The sequence below is a fragment of the Rhinopithecus roxellana genome, chromosome 6 (assembly GCF_007565055.1).
Source record: "Rhinopithecus roxellana isolate Shanxi Qingling chromosome 6, ASM756505v1, whole genome shotgun sequence".
Taxonomy (NCBI): Eukaryota; Metazoa; Chordata; class Mammalia; order Primates; family Cercopithecidae; genus Rhinopithecus; species Rhinopithecus roxellana.
The window spans coordinates 5,865,596-5,884,251 of NC_044554.1; the positions used below are offsets into that span (position 1 = coordinate 5,865,596).

At 35.4% G+C, this 18,656-nt stretch overlaps 1 protein-coding gene across 1 annotated transcript in view; it reads left to right on the forward strand.

The window, feature by feature from the left end:
* The first annotated feature begins 205 nt into the window (after positions 1-205).
* Positions 206-18,656, forward strand: part of BMT2 (base methyltransferase of 25S rRNA 2 homolog) — a 112,680-nt gene continuing 94,229 nt past the window's right edge. The window contains exons 1-2 of the mRNA XM_010374626.2: positions 206-519; positions 16,792-16,933. Coding sequence (XP_010372928.1) covers positions 360-519; positions 16,792-16,933 — 302 coding nt within the window. The 5' untranslated portion in view covers positions 206-359. The remainder of the gene's footprint in view (positions 520-16,791; positions 16,934-18,656) is intronic.

The window sequence follows — 18,656 nt, forward strand, 5'->3', positions numbered from 1 at the left end:
GCCTGCGCACAGAATCCGGTGAGGGTCGTGGGAGAGACGAGCAACCAGGCCTAGCGCTCCCACTGCCTCAGCCTCCCTACCCCCGCAAGCTCCGCCTCCTCCAGCTGCTCGCCTTCCCAAACAACCGGGTTCGCCGCCGGCGCTTTCTGCCCATTGGCCCTTAACCTTTTCCGTTTCCGCCCAGCCCTCAAAATCCACCAATCAGCTTGCACTTTTGGGTGAGGTTCCACCTCCAAAGCTGTCGCTCCGGCTCCTCTGCCTCCTCCGGCTGCTGCCTCCGCTGCTCCCTCCTCCTACCCCACCTCCTCTATCAGGGGAGCGTCTGCGGGGGCTTGAGGGGCGGCGGCGGCGGCTGCGATATGGAGCTAGGGGCCGGAGGCCGAAGTACTGCTCGTGGGCAGAGGGCCGGGCCCCCGAACACTCCGCCGCCCCGGGAGCAGGAGCGGAAACTGGAACAGGAGAAGCTCTCCGGTGTGGTGAAAAGCGTCCACCGGCGGCTCCGCAAGAAGTACCGAGAAGGTAAACAGCGCGCTGAGCGAGGGGGGAAGGGGAGGCCTCATCAACCCCAACCCCTTGTCACCTCTTTCCTCCTCCAAAGAGGCCACCATTAAAACCTAAGGGATCTGCACGTCCCCCAAGCCGCTGCTGCTCTCCCGGGCCTGGTCTGAGCCCCCTAGTCCGCATCAGACGCGCTCCTCCCCGCCCCCTTTTCTTCGAGGGCCCTTCGGGAGAGTTCTAGGCCTGTAAAGGAATTGAGTCCCCACCCCCTCCAAGCCCCTGTCCCCAGCCGGGGTGCTGAGGTTGTTGTCACGATACACACAAACACATACACGCTCACGGAGGACGTGGGGGTCGCTTTTTCCAAGAGACGCCGAGGTAAAACAAGACAGGTAAAAATCCCTTTGTAAAAGATGGAAAGAAACCTGAGTTGTCCCTCCTTTACGCTTGACCTGCCAGCTGTCCATTTGCTTCCTCATCAGACCCCCTTCCTAGTACTTCATTCCTACAACCATGCAGAGCCTTCCTCGCGTTGGTTTCCAGGGCTGCGAAGTCAGCAGGCCTTTGAGCTGACTGAACTTAACATTGTTAAAAGGGGGACGGGCTACACCCGTGGCCCCCCCTCCCGTTTCTTAAATACTTGGTCTTACTGTTTATTTAGACGGGTGAGGAAGAGATCTGGACAGGTTCTGAAAATACCGTTTAGATTGGAAGCCCCCTGAAGACACGTGCCGATGAAGCCCACCTTCGGCTTCCATGGATGGGGTTCCGGTGAGAACCTCCTCTATGGAAGCTCATAGAGGAAGAAGCCTTAGTGGCTTTTGCCTGTACCTGAAGAGTGTTTATAGTTGGAGTCTACAGTTATCCTTGATATCTTTAAATATAGGCTTTTGTACACAGCTATTTTATAAGATTTTGACAGTGAAAATTCTGTGTTTTCATAGGCTCAGGACAGAGACTTCTCCTAAGTACCGAAATGAAGAAAGCTTTCCACTGGTTCTCATTTTAGCTTAATTGCAAACTGAAAAGTCAGCAGTCTTCTGGTGTTAGTCTTATACTTAGTTAATAATTTAGGATTAGAAGGAAAATTATGGCAGTGAAGGAACACAGACGGGTGAGATCATGTTACTGTTGATTTTTACACACGTTTCAGCTACTCTAGAAAGTTAAAACTAAGTATCCTTTGTTCTTTTGAATGTAGTTGATATGTTTCGTTTTTCAAACTTTAAAGGTTTCTTTCCTTAGTAAATCAAGCTTAGCTTTTAATAGAGGCTGCTTAAATAATCATCCCCAAATGCGGCTTGTAGTTATTGTTTAACAGATAGCAATAGAAAGAGTCTTATCAGACCTACTTAAGAGGTTGAAATATGTTTTTTGAAAGAATGCTACCCAAACCCACAATTTAGTCAATAAAATGAGTAGTTACCATAGCAACAACTGCATCATTCTTGATATTCAAAGAATGCTCTTACATAATGGCATTCACTGTAGATTTTATGTTATTTGGAGAAATTAGGAAATAAATGGACACACTTTCCTGCAATTTGTCCTGCTATTTTGTACAAATTTAAGTGCATCTTTTTAAAGAGAGAAATGACTAGCATAGAATTCCATTTCTATTTTTACCTTTTAATAATTTCATTATTCATTATTCATTTATTCATAAATGAATAAGTTCCACTCAAATTAACACACTAATGTGTCATCTCTTAAAGTGCTGTTTATATGTGCTTAGTTCCCACATGTTTAAACATGTTTTAAGCCTGAATATTAACCACAGGAACCCTTGTTTATAATGAGAATTGGAAGTTACCAGATCTAGAATAGATACATGGAGTTCGTAAGTGAATGATCTAGTATGCTTCTGGGGAGTTAAAGTCCTGGCAGTTTAAACATTTGAATGAGACTATTCTTTAGGCGTTTTAATACCCTGAATTTCACTAGTGATCTAGACTTCTCTAGGCTTTGCTCGAATGATATACAAAGCCCCATCAGTGAATTAGCAGAATAAGTGATCCTAATGAGCATGTTCCTTCTGCCTTTATTTCTGACATACAGGCTAAATATTAGTGGTAAAAAAAAGCCATCTGTGAAAAACACTGCGCACATAATAATACTAAGGAAATAATTTTTAGTGTTTTACTTTGAGGACTTAGTATTGTGCTAATGGTCCCCAATCTGTAAACATATTTTACAAGTTCATTTGCAAGTCAGCGGTTATCGTAATGTGAAGCGTGCTTAAGTGCTAGATCAGTCTCAGAGGCCTGTTGAATCAGTAACATACCTGAACTATAGCACCAATAACTATGGAAACTGTACTCCTTTTATCACAATTTCTCTACCAGCAAATGCAGTGAAAATTCCAGCTTAGGATCTTGGAGTTTTAGACTAGAAGGAACCTCTTAGCATTTAGCAATGATTCCCAAACATGGCAGATCAGCAGATTCAACTGGGTGCCTCTTAAAAAATTCCTGTATTCTACCTCAGATCTATAGTTTAAGATCTCTATTATTAGGAACTAGAAATTGTCAGCCAGATTTTAGAGTGGTGATCTAATAGTTTCTTCATTTTACAGATAAGTGAGCTGAGTCCTAAAAAGATTAAAATAACTTTCTTGATGCTTTGGTAGTTCATTGTTAATACTATACATATTTTCTGGGAATAATATAAGTTTCCCACCCCCAACTCCAAACCTAGTGTTAGTGACTCCAAATGTTAGAATAGGAGGGAAAATGGGAAGCAGGAAGTGGTCCTAGAATTTGCATTAGGGGAAAAGATATAAATTGATGGGAATGGATGATCCATAGGCTAGGTATGATTAGCTGAGTTGGGGCTATATGAGAGGAGGGTTTTCTGGGGAGAGATGGCAGGGAAGGAAGTAAGTTAAGAGTGGAATAAGGAGGCAAAACAGTCATTGAATATTAAGGACAGGAGCGAGAACTAGATAACGACTGGGAGGTTGGAGAACAGAGCCTTCTTTTCCCTTATCGCTATTAGTGGAATTGAAAATAAAACAGGAAAAAGAATGAAAATAACTTTTGTTGTTCTTTTTTGCTGTGATAAGAAAAGATTTTTTTCCACTGTTCTCCGTCCGTTTGCCCAACTGATGCTAGTTGATGATGATGAACAGGCTTGGGTTGGGGAAGGATGGACAGGGTTGTAAAGAGTAGCAGGTAGGCTTAATGCACTCTTTTCGTTTACCACTTTTTCACTCCCCACTTTACGGCCTGCCCTCTGTCACCACTTAAGAGACTCTGTGCCAGTTTGTCTAAAGGTAAAGTGAGAACTAGAGATAAAGGTGTGTTCCAGGCAGCACTCGTATCTGAAGCAGTTACTAAAATGAAATGATAGGCAGATGCCTAGCAGTGGTGATGCGAAGGAGTATTTCTGGTGTCTGCCATTGATGGTTAAGAGTTAGTCTTTTAAAGTGAGGTTATATAAATGGAAATATGCTTGCACATATAGGTGTTTTCTGTCTTTGCCATACATAATTTTTAAAATTTGACCTCCATGTAAACCAAAAATATTTTAAATGTAAAAGAGTTATAGACAGCCTTTTAATAAAAAACTAGTTTTGCTTTTCAAACAGGGACTTCATTATTTGATCAGATGAGCCTGACAAATATGTATCACATCAAGAACTGAAGTAGAGCCACGTGTGTTTTTGGTTGTCTTTGTAGGATTTTTTCCATAATGGTATTCACATGAACCCGTTCCTGTAATGATAGCTTTTATGCCTGGCATTTCTCTTTCTAAACTTAAAGCATTCATGTAAAAATTCCAAGAAAATGTAAAAGTCTGCAGTTGTCAGGAGTAAAAGTACACTTTTAATTCCATTTCATTTTAATTTTTTTAACCTATCTTATTAATATCTTTGGGACATTTTATCAAATTACTCAATTCCTTAATTTACTTGTTCTGCATACCAAACAGATTTAAAACAGTTTATCACATAAACACCTGCAGCTTATAAATCACAAAAAAAATAAAAGTATGTACTAAACAGTTAAAACAGGTATTCTTAAGGTCATGGAATTAGGGGGTGATCTTAACAGGTGAATTAGAATAGCAATGTAGGATAAACTGAAAAATATATTTGTGATTGACTATTCTGCAGCAAACACTTAAAATGAGAATTGTGGGGGAAGGGGAAAAACCTTTGTATTAGAATAATTTTAAACCAAAAAGTCTAAAAATAAGAGAATGAATGTAATGTTGGTGTTTTTCCAGAAACAAAATTTTAAATTTGTTTTAAAAATTAGAATGAGACTCCTTTTAATTGAACTTTTCTTATTTCTTTTTTTCCTCAGTGGACTTTAAACATAGCTGCTTTAAAATTTTGACCAACTCCAAGACCTTAAGAAACTTTGAACAGATTCTTTTCTCAAGTGAGGTTTTGCTGTTTTCTTTTTATGTTGTTCTTATACTTATTCTGATACAGAATCAGAAAGCTTTTTGTGATAGAATATTTGCCTGATCAGTGAAATAAATAAGGTGAAGATTGTCCGCAGAAGGTCCTGTTGAGTTTGCACTAGGAGGGTTTGAACTGCCATTCCCAGTAGAAGAAAAAATAATGAAGAGTTCAGTAATCAGTAATACTAAAAGATAAAGGGACCATTTATATAGTCAGTTCAGTGAACTACATGTAGGTATACAATGTACATTAGTATTTAGCTGTTTGATTTTGTTATTATTAGTGTTCTTTGTAACAGGTTATCGTTTTAGGGGCTTTTTGCAGTTGAAAAGATACACTAGAAATCAAAAGCATTGGTGCAGATTCCTTGTTTAATGGAAAATAAACCCACAAACATAGCGGTTCTTAGCCTTGGTTCCATATCAGTGTCATCTTTGGAACTTTGTGGAACACAGACATCTGTATATTTAAAAGCTCCCAGAGTACACAGTGGACAAAGAGGTTGAGAAACACAGCTATTGTAGTAGGAGGAATCTGGGAGAAAGGAGGCTTTTATACTAACCTGATCTAAAGTTAACAATAGCTTAAATAACAGTAGTGATGATGAAAATAGAAGAAGACAGACTTTGAAGATCAGAATAGGCAGTTTTAGTGAAAATAAAGAAGGGTCAAAGATGATGCCAATATTTCTTTCCTGGGAAAATGTAGATAGCTATTAGCATACGCTTTGGAAATGGTAGGGGTTGGGGGCAAGAGGAACAGGGTCGTCAGGCAGATTGGCTTGTTATAGGGGTAATGGTAATGATTTAGTTTGCAATGTATCCTTTGGAAGTTTAGGATTTGGAAGCCCTCTGTGGAGGTTGAAGCTTTGAGGCAAGTAAACTGCACAGTGGGGTTATAATATAGAACTGAGGACAGATCCTTGGAAGACACCAGTAGTTAAGAGTTTGGAAGAAGAAAGTGGAACCATCACAGAACACAGGGAATACTCCAGGGATCGGGTGTCTGCTGTGCTGGGTACCAACACAGTAGTAGAACTATATCTGCCGCCATTTATGCATCATTTACAGTAGAGTGAAGGTGATCATAGTGACAGCCTAAAGTCCTCAAGAAAAGGTAAAATAATGTTTACTATAATATTGCTTAAGAAAATATTGATTTGCTTTGATTTTCGAAGAATCCCAGTCTTTCAGAATCAAATCAGTATTTTCAGTTGGTTTTGGTGCATTTGTTTTCTTTAATAAGTATGTATCATGTTTGCAGCTTTAGAGCATCTAAGGCAATGGTTCTTAAAATGTTAGTGGACTCCAGAATCTTCCAGTGAACTTTTTAAAATGCTGATTCTTAGGTCCCCAGAAAGCAATTTGGTGGATCTGAAATTTGGGGCCCAGGAATCTGCATATTTAATGTCCCTCATGTGATTCTAATTCAGGTGATCATTAGAACACTTTCTGAGAAAACATTGAACTAAGATTTTTCTGTTGCAAAGAAAAGCAGGGTACTTTACTAAAGGATGTGCTTGTCCTGGGAGTTCAAATTGTTTTTCACATTCATTCCTTACTCATGTGTGCTTATGAAATACTTATTTCTGTCATAAAAATACAGTATACAGAGTAAAACATCAGTTGAGATAACTGAATGAGTTAATGATTTTTCAATAAGAGGGTAGTCTCGCTACACCTCTGTGTAAAGAGCTACTTGTTTTTAAGGCGCACATCAAGAAGTTATCTTTAAATTTCTGCATTGATAGTTTTGACACATTTTTATATTAGTTTTCCGTCTTTCGGTAGCCATTTCTATACTGTCTAAATAAGTCAGGCACATTTGTCATATATTTCCTGTTGTAATCATCTCTTCTTGCAGTATTCTTGTAAATTTACTAGAGCAATCTCATACATTGTCCACATTTGACAATTAAGTTGAGACTTTCCTGTTTTATCATACAGTACTTTTGGAGCTCCTGTTTTTACTAGTCCTGGCTAATTAGCAAAAGCAACAGGATCCCTACCCTCTTCAAGTAATGAAAATAATAGTAGAGGCGTTAACTATAGCTACTCTGTCTTTATGTCTTCAGGGTAGCATTAAGGATTGGATGACTCCTGGGCATTATCCTTGCCCCTCTTCCTTCTACACCAATTCAAGTAAAATTTTCTCAAATGTTCATCTTTAAATCAGAAGTAATGATGTACTGGAAGTTTAGCAGCATAATGTTTTCAACTTTAAATGTAGAGGATTGTGGCTTAGAGTCAGATCTTCAGGCCTCTTTTGAAATGACCTCTTCGTGGTTGGTCTTTTAGGCCTGTTTATTATAGTGTAAACTCTTGAAACAAAGATCTGGGTTTTTATTAATCATCACAATCCCATCCCCACAAACACAGTTGTGTACAGCACCTAGCACAGAATCCTACATAAGGTCCCTACATAAGTACCCCTCTTACCTTGTGCTTCCATAGCATGATTGTGCCTACCTTTATGGTGTTAATAACTTACCAATTCATTTGTCTATCTGCTAAACTTAGTTCCTTGAGTAAAACTCGGCCTTTTTTCTCTGTAGCCATAGTACACAGCACCAGGCCTTGTAGATTTAAGGCACACACACAAAAGAAGCTAATATAAATATTTCCAGACAGTTGAGTTTTATCTTTTTATATTCATAAGTTTAAAAATTTTGCTTGTGGATACCCATCTTTTCTAATTTATGCTCATGTCTTCTTAAATTGAGTATATTAGATTAATTTTACCCTTTTTTAAATAGTCCAAGTTATTCTGAATAGCATTCTGTTTTTCTATAAATATCCCTACAGTCATTATGGTATCATTATTTGTTCTCATAAGGATGTTGTAGTGGGTATAATGTATGTCTCTCTGTATGTTGGTAATAAAAATGGGAATAGTGAGCTGGGCACGGTGGCTCATGCCTGTAATCCCAGACTTTGGGAGACTGAGGTGGGTGAATCACGAGATCAAGAGAGAATGAGACCATCCTGGCTAACATGGTGAAACCCCGTCTCAACTAAAAATACAAAAATTAGCTAGGCGTGGTGGCACGTGCCCGTAGTCCCAGCTACTTGGGAGGCAGAGGTAGGAGAATCTCCTGAACCTGGAAGGCGGAGGGATGCAGTGAGCCGAGATCATACCACTGCACTCCAGGGGTGACAGAACGAGACTCCATTCTGAAAAAAGAAAAAAAAAAGTAATAGTTTTGTGTATTTATTTATATTTACAGATAAAAATTTTGCAACCCCAGTATATCAAGTCTCTTAAATTTGAAGTGAAATTTATACTGATTGTAAAATCTAACATCTGACAACCACTAAACTATACTGATTTATTGTGCTTTAAGTGTAGATACACTAATACCCATTGCTGTGGTTATTTTAGAATAGATGGTTAATCTTCATACATTTAGAGCAACATTTGAGTATTTCCATTTATATAGAAATTAGGATAAGACTTTTTAATTGAACATATGAAAATCAAGTTCCAAAAGGCTGTTCATAAATCCTTTTGTTTGAAAGTTGAACTAAGCAAGTGCTCTGTGTGGTCATAGACCCATCTGTGAAGTTCACTTTCACAAGGGAATAACATGTTGGTGACATGGGTTATGTTTTTTCTTGATTTCTTTCCATCTCCCTTATAGGATGTGTTCAGAGACTTGCATTTTGGAGTATTTTTATCATTGATATGTTTATAGTAAAAGGCTATTCCAAGAACAGAAGATATACCATGAGTCAGTGTTTGTAGATATTAAGTTTAATCCATACATTGTTTTGTTTTTGTTTTTTTAATTAAATTGGACTCTTAAGGTTGTCCCAACCCCCTTGCTCTCTATATGATTTTGCCAGGCTTTTAAACTCACAACCTTGCTATACACCGTTGGTTTTAAGCCATAGCTACCCGTTGGATTCATCTGGGGAATGTTAAAATAAATGACCAGTTGCCACTCCAGACCAGTTAAATGAAACTTCTGGGTGATTCCAATGTGCAACCAGAATTGGCAGCCAGAGTTGAGAACCACTGCCAGAAATCTAACAAATAATGCAGTTGCACAGACTAAATAACTGCATTTGACTGACAAAAGACCATTTGTTTGTGGTTAGTAGAGTCTGTGTACTTTCCTCTATTGCAAAGTTTTGCTCATATCCATAAAAGTTCATGAATTAAAAAGTTATGAAGAGAAGCAGAGTTTGTGGTTAGGAGCATGACTTTAGCTTTTGACTACCAGGTTTGTTGTGTAACCTTGGAAAAGTTACTTAATTGCTGTACTTCAGTTTCCTCATCTATAAAGTAAAATATATGTCTCAATGGATTGGTATTATAATTAAATGAGTTAATATTTGAAAAGCACTTAAAACAGCATTTGGCACATAGGAAACACACTAAGCTTGTAAAATGCAGAAATTTAAAAATAACAGCTCTTTTGTCTGTAGCTATACTGCTTCAATGCATTTAAGCACTATGACATTAAAGATTGAATGACTCCTGTAATTTTTACCTAGACTGTTCTGTAGTTTTCTTAGTATTAAAATGACTGTCTTTTTCTTTTTCTTTTTTTTTGTCCCTTTTGCTGTTTGTGTTTCTAAGTTTTTATATGAAAAGTCCCACATTTTTAGCATGTCAGATTATTGGTGGTATTTTCTTCCCACATTAGAGAAGTGACTATTCATAACATGTTGGCTATAAGATGCAGGTTTTCAAACTTTGTGTTTTCTGGTTACTTTTTGGTTCTTAATTGCCAAACACCTTGGATGTTTTTTATCCCACTTTTAGATGTGTCACTGTATCAGGTGCTCAAGTGCTGAGAAGACTGGTCCGTGTATGGCTTAACTATGTGAGACAATCTAAATTCCGACATTTTGTTTTAATGCCTTGAAATGGTAGCTGAACTTGTTTGCACTTAGTCATGATTTTCTTTGCTTACCTTGTGTTAGAGAAAATGACCGTTAAAGGTACTTTGAACTTGAATTTGGTAGTCTGGTCATCTACAGATAAGGCATCTTAGGTCCCGTATTTGGCAATATGCCTAAGTCAGAATCAAATAAATTGTTCTGAATTTCTAAAAGTTTAAGACTTTTGATACTCTTTTTTTTGCTTTTATAGAGAATTTGATGGCCGTCAAATTTAATGAAATATAATTTTAATTTTGTAACATATACCATGCTTGTAGCACATCATTTTAAAAAATTTTATTGAGGTGTGATTCATGTACAGTAAAGTATGTCTGTTTAAAGTATATAATTCCATAAGTTTTGACAATGCATGCATCTCTGTAAAACCATTACCACAATAAGGTATAAAACATTTTCGTCACTGCCAAAATTTCCTCATACTTCTTTGCAATCAGTCTCTCTCTATACTCTCAGTCCCACATGTCTTTTCACTATAGATTCACCTCCGTTTATTTTCATTTCTTAGCTATTGTGAGTAATGCTGCAATGAGTATAGGATTGCAGATATCTCTTTGACATACTGATTTCGTTTCCTTTGGATAAATACCCAGAAGTGGGACTGCTGAATCATATAGTAGTTTTAGGAACCTCTATACTGTTTTGGCTGTACTAATTTACATACCCAACGTAAATATACAGGATTCACTTTTCTTCACATCCTCTCCAACCCTTGTTATCTCTGATCTTTTTGACAATAGCCATCCTAACAGATGGGAGGTAGTATCTCATTCTGGTTTTAATTTGCATTTTCCTGATGATTAGTTATGTTGAGCACCCTTTTACATACCCATTGGCCATTTTTTGTGTTGTCTTTCGAAAAATATCTATTCAGGTCATTGCCCATTTTTTTGTCAGATTATTTGTTTTTTTGCTATTCAGTTGTATGAGTTTTTTTTATCTTTTGGATATTAACCCCTTATCAGGTATATGGTCTGTAAATATATTTGTATCTTAAAATGGCGTCACGCGTACACTTGCTAACTTTTTTATTTTCTGTGCTTTGTATGTTTTAAAAAGGAGAATTAGGATAGAGTTATTGAGAAAAAATAATATTTTTATATACATCAAGTATATAAAAATCAAGTGGTTCTGGCATGTAAAAATGCATGAACCTTAGCACCACCTATTCATTTTTTTCACATATAAGTAATTATGTATTTGGTAGTGTTACTGTTCATTTCTCCTTGAGCTAATACATTTTTCAAAAAGATCTGTGTACTGTTATTAAATAACTTAATGGATATGACTGGACTGTCAGCTACAGGTTTTTCTTTTGACAGTAACACAAAATGGAAAAGCCTTTTTTTATAAACTTAAAACAATGGTCTCTAGAAAAATGACGTTGAATTTATTGCTTTTCTGACCTTGGAACTCTTACTTTGAAAACAGTAACTATTTTGAAAATTTTAAATTGTGCTTTTGAGTCACTGCTACTTGCTGACAGCCATCAACTGTAGTTTGAATTTTATCTTAGAAACTAATTTGATTTGTTTATACTTTTGGCATTTATTTTTTGAGCATGAAGAAAATTTAAATATTTTGTCCTCCATTGACTGAGCACCCTAATTAACTTCTCTAATTTATACAAATTATAAATCAAAAGTAGTCTTTGCTTTTCCATTTATACTTTCTATTGGGAAAATCACACCTGGTTTTAATAGACAATATGTATAAATGAGTGACAAAGTACGATAAGGATGGCAAGTGGGAGAGGTGTAAGATGATAAAATGGGAGGCAGATAAACCCTCTTGAAGAAAATATGAATTCAGTTACATTTTGAAGGAAAAAAGTGCTGTAGCAGATGGCAGGAGAGAGGTTAATTCATAAAGAAAGAATAGTATCAACTCTAAATAAATAGTTTAGGGATTCCATTGGTTCACTTGAGTTTGAAACTGTTTTAGAGCTGCACTTCTGGATGTTATGTAGAGCAAAAATACTTTAAATTCATTTCCTTCTACTTGTTTTTTTACAAAGGCAGTTGCAGTGTAATAATATCTTAATCACAAAGTTATTAAAAATGGAACCCTTTTTAAATTAATGAATGTGCTATTCTTTCCTAGTTGCCGCTGTCTTTTTATTAGTAGCTCTTAATTTATTTTTTACTTGTGACATATGTTTTTGAAGGTGAGTTTAGTCAATGCAGTAGTTATGGTATAATCTTGATATAAGATTCAGAATAATTTGGTTCATTGATTATATTGAACTTGATTTGGCGACTTTAAGTTAGCATCACTCATGTTTAAAATTATGAATTTGTTTTTTTATATGGGTGTTTAAAAAAATTTAAATGTTATGGGATAACAATAAATAGAAGTCATGTTAATGTGACCGTTTTCTAGAATTTTGTAAGACAATTTAAGCTGTAGAACGTGTATTTTTAAATTGTGCTTTCTAGAAATAATTTGTGAATTCCCTGTAGTTAGTCAAAGTAAAATGTATGTACTCCATTGCAGATTTTGTTCTCCACGCCTCCCTTTCCCCTTGTACCTATCTGTCTTTTTCTCTTTCTCTCACTTTTACTTTAAAACACATGTATTTTTTTCTAGAACGCTTATAAGAAATTAGTAAGAAAATGGGTTATTAATCACAACAATTTTGAGTCATTCACAGATGCCATTATATTAAAATAAATCACAAGGCTAATTATTAATTCATTGAGAGTTCTGATTGAACTTGAAGACCTAAATGTTTCTTATACTATGTTGACTAGACCTTTCATGCAAACTTCAAGAAGTTCTAGCTCCTGATTTACCTTTTAATAATGAAAAAATATTGTCCTTTTAAATAGTATATCTTTTAATTATTAGTTGACCTAATAACCAAGTGATAACAAATCCTTAAAATTGAGTTTTAATATTTACATATGTAGTTTGAGTTGGTAGAGGAGTTTTAAATATGTATACTGGGCACTGGTGGACCCTAATTTTTTTGGATTTTAGAACCTGAATCATAGATTACTTTGAAAAACTTTGCTCAAAATTGAAATACCATTATTTTAAATACTATAAAAACAAAAAATGGGCCATTATGAAAATGCTTATCTCATTCTGTTTTAATAATTTCATTTATTTTTAAAATTACCTTAAGCTTTCAGAGGTATTTTGGGAAGTGGAATTTTCTCATAACTAAAGGCCAGCTATGTTTTTTGTTCAGTTTTGTAACCACCAGACTTTTAACAAAATGTGTACACAGTAGTCAGAGTTTGAAACATTTTTGTTTTATAAATAATATGAAATAAAAGTTTTGGGTCCAGGATGCCTTACATAGGATATAGGGAACATATCAGGTTCATATCTCTTTTATAGCATTTACCACATTTTCTTTACATGTCTTCTCCCCTTTTTTTTGATACCAATGCCTGCTCATTAACTTTAATTATTTTCTGTAGCATTTAATATAGAGTATTTTTTAAAGAAAATCTGTTCAAAGAAGGAAAAGTATATACAATTGCGTCATCTACTGTCAGTTATATATTTAAGTATACTTGACTTTATGAATCACATCAGTTTTCAGTGTCAACACACTTTGTGAGAGTCTGCAGACTCTTCAGTGTTAATGAAAACATTAAATTGAAGTTGTCTGTGGTTCATCTGAGTTGCATTAGCCTACCAAGTTTGAATTCTTCCTTAGAACTTCAGCTAGGTAGGTAGACATAAAATTTCATAAAGTGGTATTTCAGAGAATTGTGTTGAGTGTGAAAAACTCGAGGTCTTCTAAAAAGTTGTAGGGTAGTAGGTTTCTGTATATTTTCAGTTCTTTGCATCTTATAGCTAGTAGAATAATTATAGAGTAAATTGAGTTTCAAAGTATATGGTGACATGGCAGAGACTCTTAAGAATTTGTAACACTTTTGTTGCCTCACATTGTACACCCTTTGTCCTCACCCATGGTAGATAGACACTTTGAGCTCAGAGTCAACAGCCCTTACATAGACCCACTTTAAATGAGTGCTGCTTTTTGTGCTCTGCCTTTCTCCCACACTGCTGGAGCCCACTGAGATTGTCCCCTTATTCAGCGGCTAAGTGCAGACTAGCAGTGCAGATTGTTAATAATTCTCAGTTAATAGGGGATAAGAACTTAGAGATAAATGGCGTGGCCTCCCATTCTTTAGGTGCACAATTCTGGACACATTCAGTATGCTTTTCAGTTTGCCAATAGCAGCAAACTCAGTAATGCATCCTTGTATTAGTTTTTTCTCCTTCCCATCTTTCTGTCTACTTCCTCACTCATATTTCCTAGGATTCTCACCCAAATAAACTACATGGACCCAGTTCTTTGTCTTAAGTTGTACTTTTTTTTTTTTTTTTTTTTTTTGATACAGAGTTTAGCTCTTGTCGCCCAGGTTGGAGTGCAATGGTGTGATCTCGGCTTACTGCAACCTCTGCCTCCCAGGTTCAAGCAATTCTCCTGCCTCAGCCTCCCGAATAGTTGGGATTACAGGCATACACCACCACACCCGGCTAATTTTGTGTTTTTTAGTAGAGGCAGGGTTTTACCATGTTTGTCAGGCTGGTCTCAAACTCCTGACCTCAGGTAATCTTCCCACCTTGGCCTCCCAAAGTGCTGGGATTACAGGCGTGAGCCACCACACCCAGCCAAGTTGTACATTCTGTAGACTCCAAGAAGTCTTGCGGAAAGGAAAAGAAAATGTGTTTGTGTTAGGCATAGCTTTTCCCAGGTATATGTTATCATAGAATTTTTGTTTGAATGACTCCTATTAACAGCACATGTAATACATTTATGTATTTATTTATAATGTGTATATTCTATAGGACAGTGAAACTTAAAAGTTCGAAAAAATGCCTTCTAGACTTAACGATCCAACATAATTATTGTATAATTAAAATTATACAATACCTTAATGAATGATTTAGTTTCAAATTTGGTGGATAAAGTCGGAAATAGTGTTATGAACCATCATGGGTTTATGAGTGTCATTAATTAATTAAAATATTGTTTCAGACACCTCGCTTTCTGAAGTTCTATTTAGAGACTTGATAAATAACTACATCTGAAAGATGTCGCTAAAACTGAGGAAAGCAGTAGTGTGTTTAGATTAATATTCCAATACAGCAGGCAGACCCTTAAACTGTTTCTTAAATAAACTTTGGTATGTGGTATTCTCACAGGAGCATTTGTGTATACCTTCTACTTGAACAGTGAATCTGCCTCAAACTTCACCCTTCTTTCTTTTTCCTTGGACTTGTGTTTTATTAATAGTTATTTTATCACATAAGGTCATTTTAAAATGAAACTGCTGGAAAAAAACATAGGAATTCAGGTCAAACTGCTAAAAAAAGAACATTGGCCATTATATTAAAATAAATCATAATTTATTACGATTTAACATGATCGAACTTGAATACCTAAACATTTCTAAAACTGAGGAATTTTTATTTGAGAATTTAGAAAACTTGTGCCTGCTTTTTTTAAGTTAATAGTTATTGCCAGTCTGATATGTAACAAATTGAGAGTCTAGTCGCTACCCAAATGTTAGTGATTAATGGAAATATTTGTATACGAGTACATAGCCCCCTCAAAAATAATTCTCTCAGGTTTAAAATCAGTATTCAGACCAAGACTCAGACTGATGTATAGCCATCTTAACAATGTGTGAGAGGGTTTGTTTGTATCCTTACTCTTCTTTCTTGATCAAATTAGAGGGCTAATAGTTTGGTTTTCAACTCAGTACTTATTAGACTAGACCCTAAAATACCCAGTAAATGGGATTAATTGAAAGTTTTTCAAATTTGAATAGTTAAGTATTTATTATTACATTTGAACTATTTTAATTCCTTTTCTGTTTAAAAAAAAAAACTTTCAGTGTAAGAATTCAATAATCTTAAGTGGAGGAAGAATTTTAGTATAATTATCTCCCACATTTGGCTGTTCTATTTATAGTTTTAAGTTTAATCTGTCCCCAAATAATGGCCTACATTTCATTATGGGGCATGAGAACCTAACTTCTATGTCCAAGGACAGTGAATGAAACTACCCTGATAAATTTTGTTTACTCTTTTACCATTACACTTGCATTAACGTCCTTTATTTAGTGATAACATTTTCCTACCTTTATCAGTCATCACAGTGATGTTTCCAATTTCATATTGTGATGACTGATTTAATTTTATTTTAAAAAATGTAGTAGCTGAATGGATAATATAGTCAGCTTATAGTTTTTATATAGGACATTTTTTAAGGCTTACAAGCTTTGGAGAGGCTTCCAAAGTAATTTCCTGCAAGGCAATTTTTGACATTTTTGACCTAGAATTACAAATTTTTAAACTACATTATGCCTAGAGCAAGTCCAAGTGTGTAAATAGAAATATTTATTTGATTGCTTAATTTACATTGTCATCTTACCTACCAACCCCTTTTTAATAAATGTAGAAATACAAGAAGATAACAGTCAATAGAAACACAAGAAAATAACAGTCAAGAAGCAGGTTTATGTGTTTATACTCAGCTCCTGCAAGGTCATATTGCCCAACAGTGACAGGAAAATTAATTCTTGAGTAACTCAGCTGTAATTGTTTCTTACCAGCATGTCTTTGGATTATTAACTGATAACTCATATATACAGTATCTGCTTATATTTTGTCAATTTTTCCAGCTTCACAAATCTGTTATCAATCATTCATTTATTTATTAAATAATAATAATTAAAATGATGCATCCCTTTACATAAAGGAACTTTTAAACATTTTTATTTTTATGTAAATATATATTTTTATTTAAGTATTATTTATACAATATTTAAACATGTAAACATTTATTTAAACATATTTTAAATGTTTAAAATTTTATGAAGTTTTACTTTATAATTTTGCTTATATTTATCTTTAAATAATTTCGGATTGTGCTGAAAATTATTTCAAGAGTCTGACATGTTTCATGTAAACTTAATTCCTTTATCTGTTTGTTTTTAGTGGGAGATTTTGATAAGATCTGGCGAGAACACTGTGAGGATGAAGAAACTCTTTGTGAATATGCTGTTGCAATGAAAAATTTGGCAGATAATCATTGGGCAAAAACTTGTGAGGGTGAAGGTCGTATTGAATGGTGTTGCAGGTAAGTACTTTTATGAATTAACGTTTTTGGTTTCTAATGTATTGTTGTAACTTTTTTTTTTTTTTTTTTTTTGAGACGGAGTCTTACTCTGTCACCCAGGCTGGAGTGTGTGGCGTGATCTCGGCTCACTGCAACCTCCACCTACCGGGTTCAAGCAATTCTTCTGCCACAGCCTGCAGAGTAGCTGGGATTATAGGCGCCCACCACCGCGCCCTGCTAACTTTTGTATTTTTAGTAGAGATGGGGTTTCACCATCTTGGCCAGGCTGGTCTCAAACTCCTGACCTCGTGACCTGCCCGCCTGGGCCTCCCAAAGTGCTGACATTACAGACGTGAGCCACCACACCTGGCGGAAACTCTTAAATCCAAGTGATGCTGTGTATATTCATAGTACCAAAATAGAATACCAGAAACACTATGAAAGAGATCCTGTCTTTTAAAACAACTTTTCTCCCTTTTGCTTCACTTTCCCTATGTCTATTTCATTCACCTTTTTAAATAAAAATGTTTTTGGCATATTTGTTCTAACTTCTAAAAAATATGGCTTTAAATGCATTTAATACATACAATACGTTTAAATATAATGATTTAATATTTGACTCCTTAATAAGTTATGGTGTAAAACTTTCTTTAGATAATTATATTTAGATTCAAGTAAAAGTTCTATAAAGTCTTAAAACATCTTAAAATGTTTATAATCTTGAATTTCTGATGTATGATTCAGGGTATTCCAGCATTTATATTGACTTTGGATAATGTTTATTTTCTCATAATATAGATTCTAATGTTAAAAATATCAGAAAATGAAATAATGCTGATACTAGTTCTCTCAATGTGGTAAAATTATAAGAAAGGATAAGTATATTGACTAAACTTAAACATGATTTCCCTGAAAAACTACTTATTGGGTACTATGCTTATTGGGTGGTGAAATAATCTATATACCAAACCCCTGTGACATGCAATTTACCTATATAACAAACCTGCAAATGTAACCCCCCTGGACCAAAAAAAAACAAAAACAAAAACTAGAGACTAAATAAATAAACATGAATTCCCAAAAATAAAGCATTGTCTTTCTCATGGACAGTAAGTTTATGATAACTTCTGGTTTACATTTTCTTTCAATTTTTATTCAAAAATTTTTACATCTCATTTTAAAACTGTAATAATGCATTCATTCAACAAATAATTCAGAGAAAAATATGTATTTAACTTAGTTATTTTATTTAATAAATAATATTTAGTAATTGTCTACTTTGTACCAGTCATCATATTATAGACACTAGGAGTACAATAAAACTAACAAAATCCTTGCTCTCATAGAGCTTACATGCTAGTGGGGGTGAGTGGCCAGAAACAGTATGTTGGTTAAATTTATGCTAGTGCAGACAGTGGTGAGCGCCATGAGAAAAATAAAGCAAGGAAAACTAAAACAGTTTTAAGTAAGGTAGGGGAAGAGGGTTTCACTGTTGTGATGTGTGCCAGTGATATAAAGGAAATGAGAGAGTAAGCCAGCCCTACCAAGTCTAAAGATCTTGAAGTAGAGGCATGCTAGCATGTTTCAGAAATAGCCAGGAGAAAAGTGTGGCCAGAGCAAAATGACAGAGGAAGAGAGGTAGAAAATAAAGTAATGAGCAGCTAGATTTTGTAGGGTCTTGTGAACCATTTTAAAGACAATGACTTTTACTCTGACATGGGAAGTCATTGGCTGTTTTGACAAA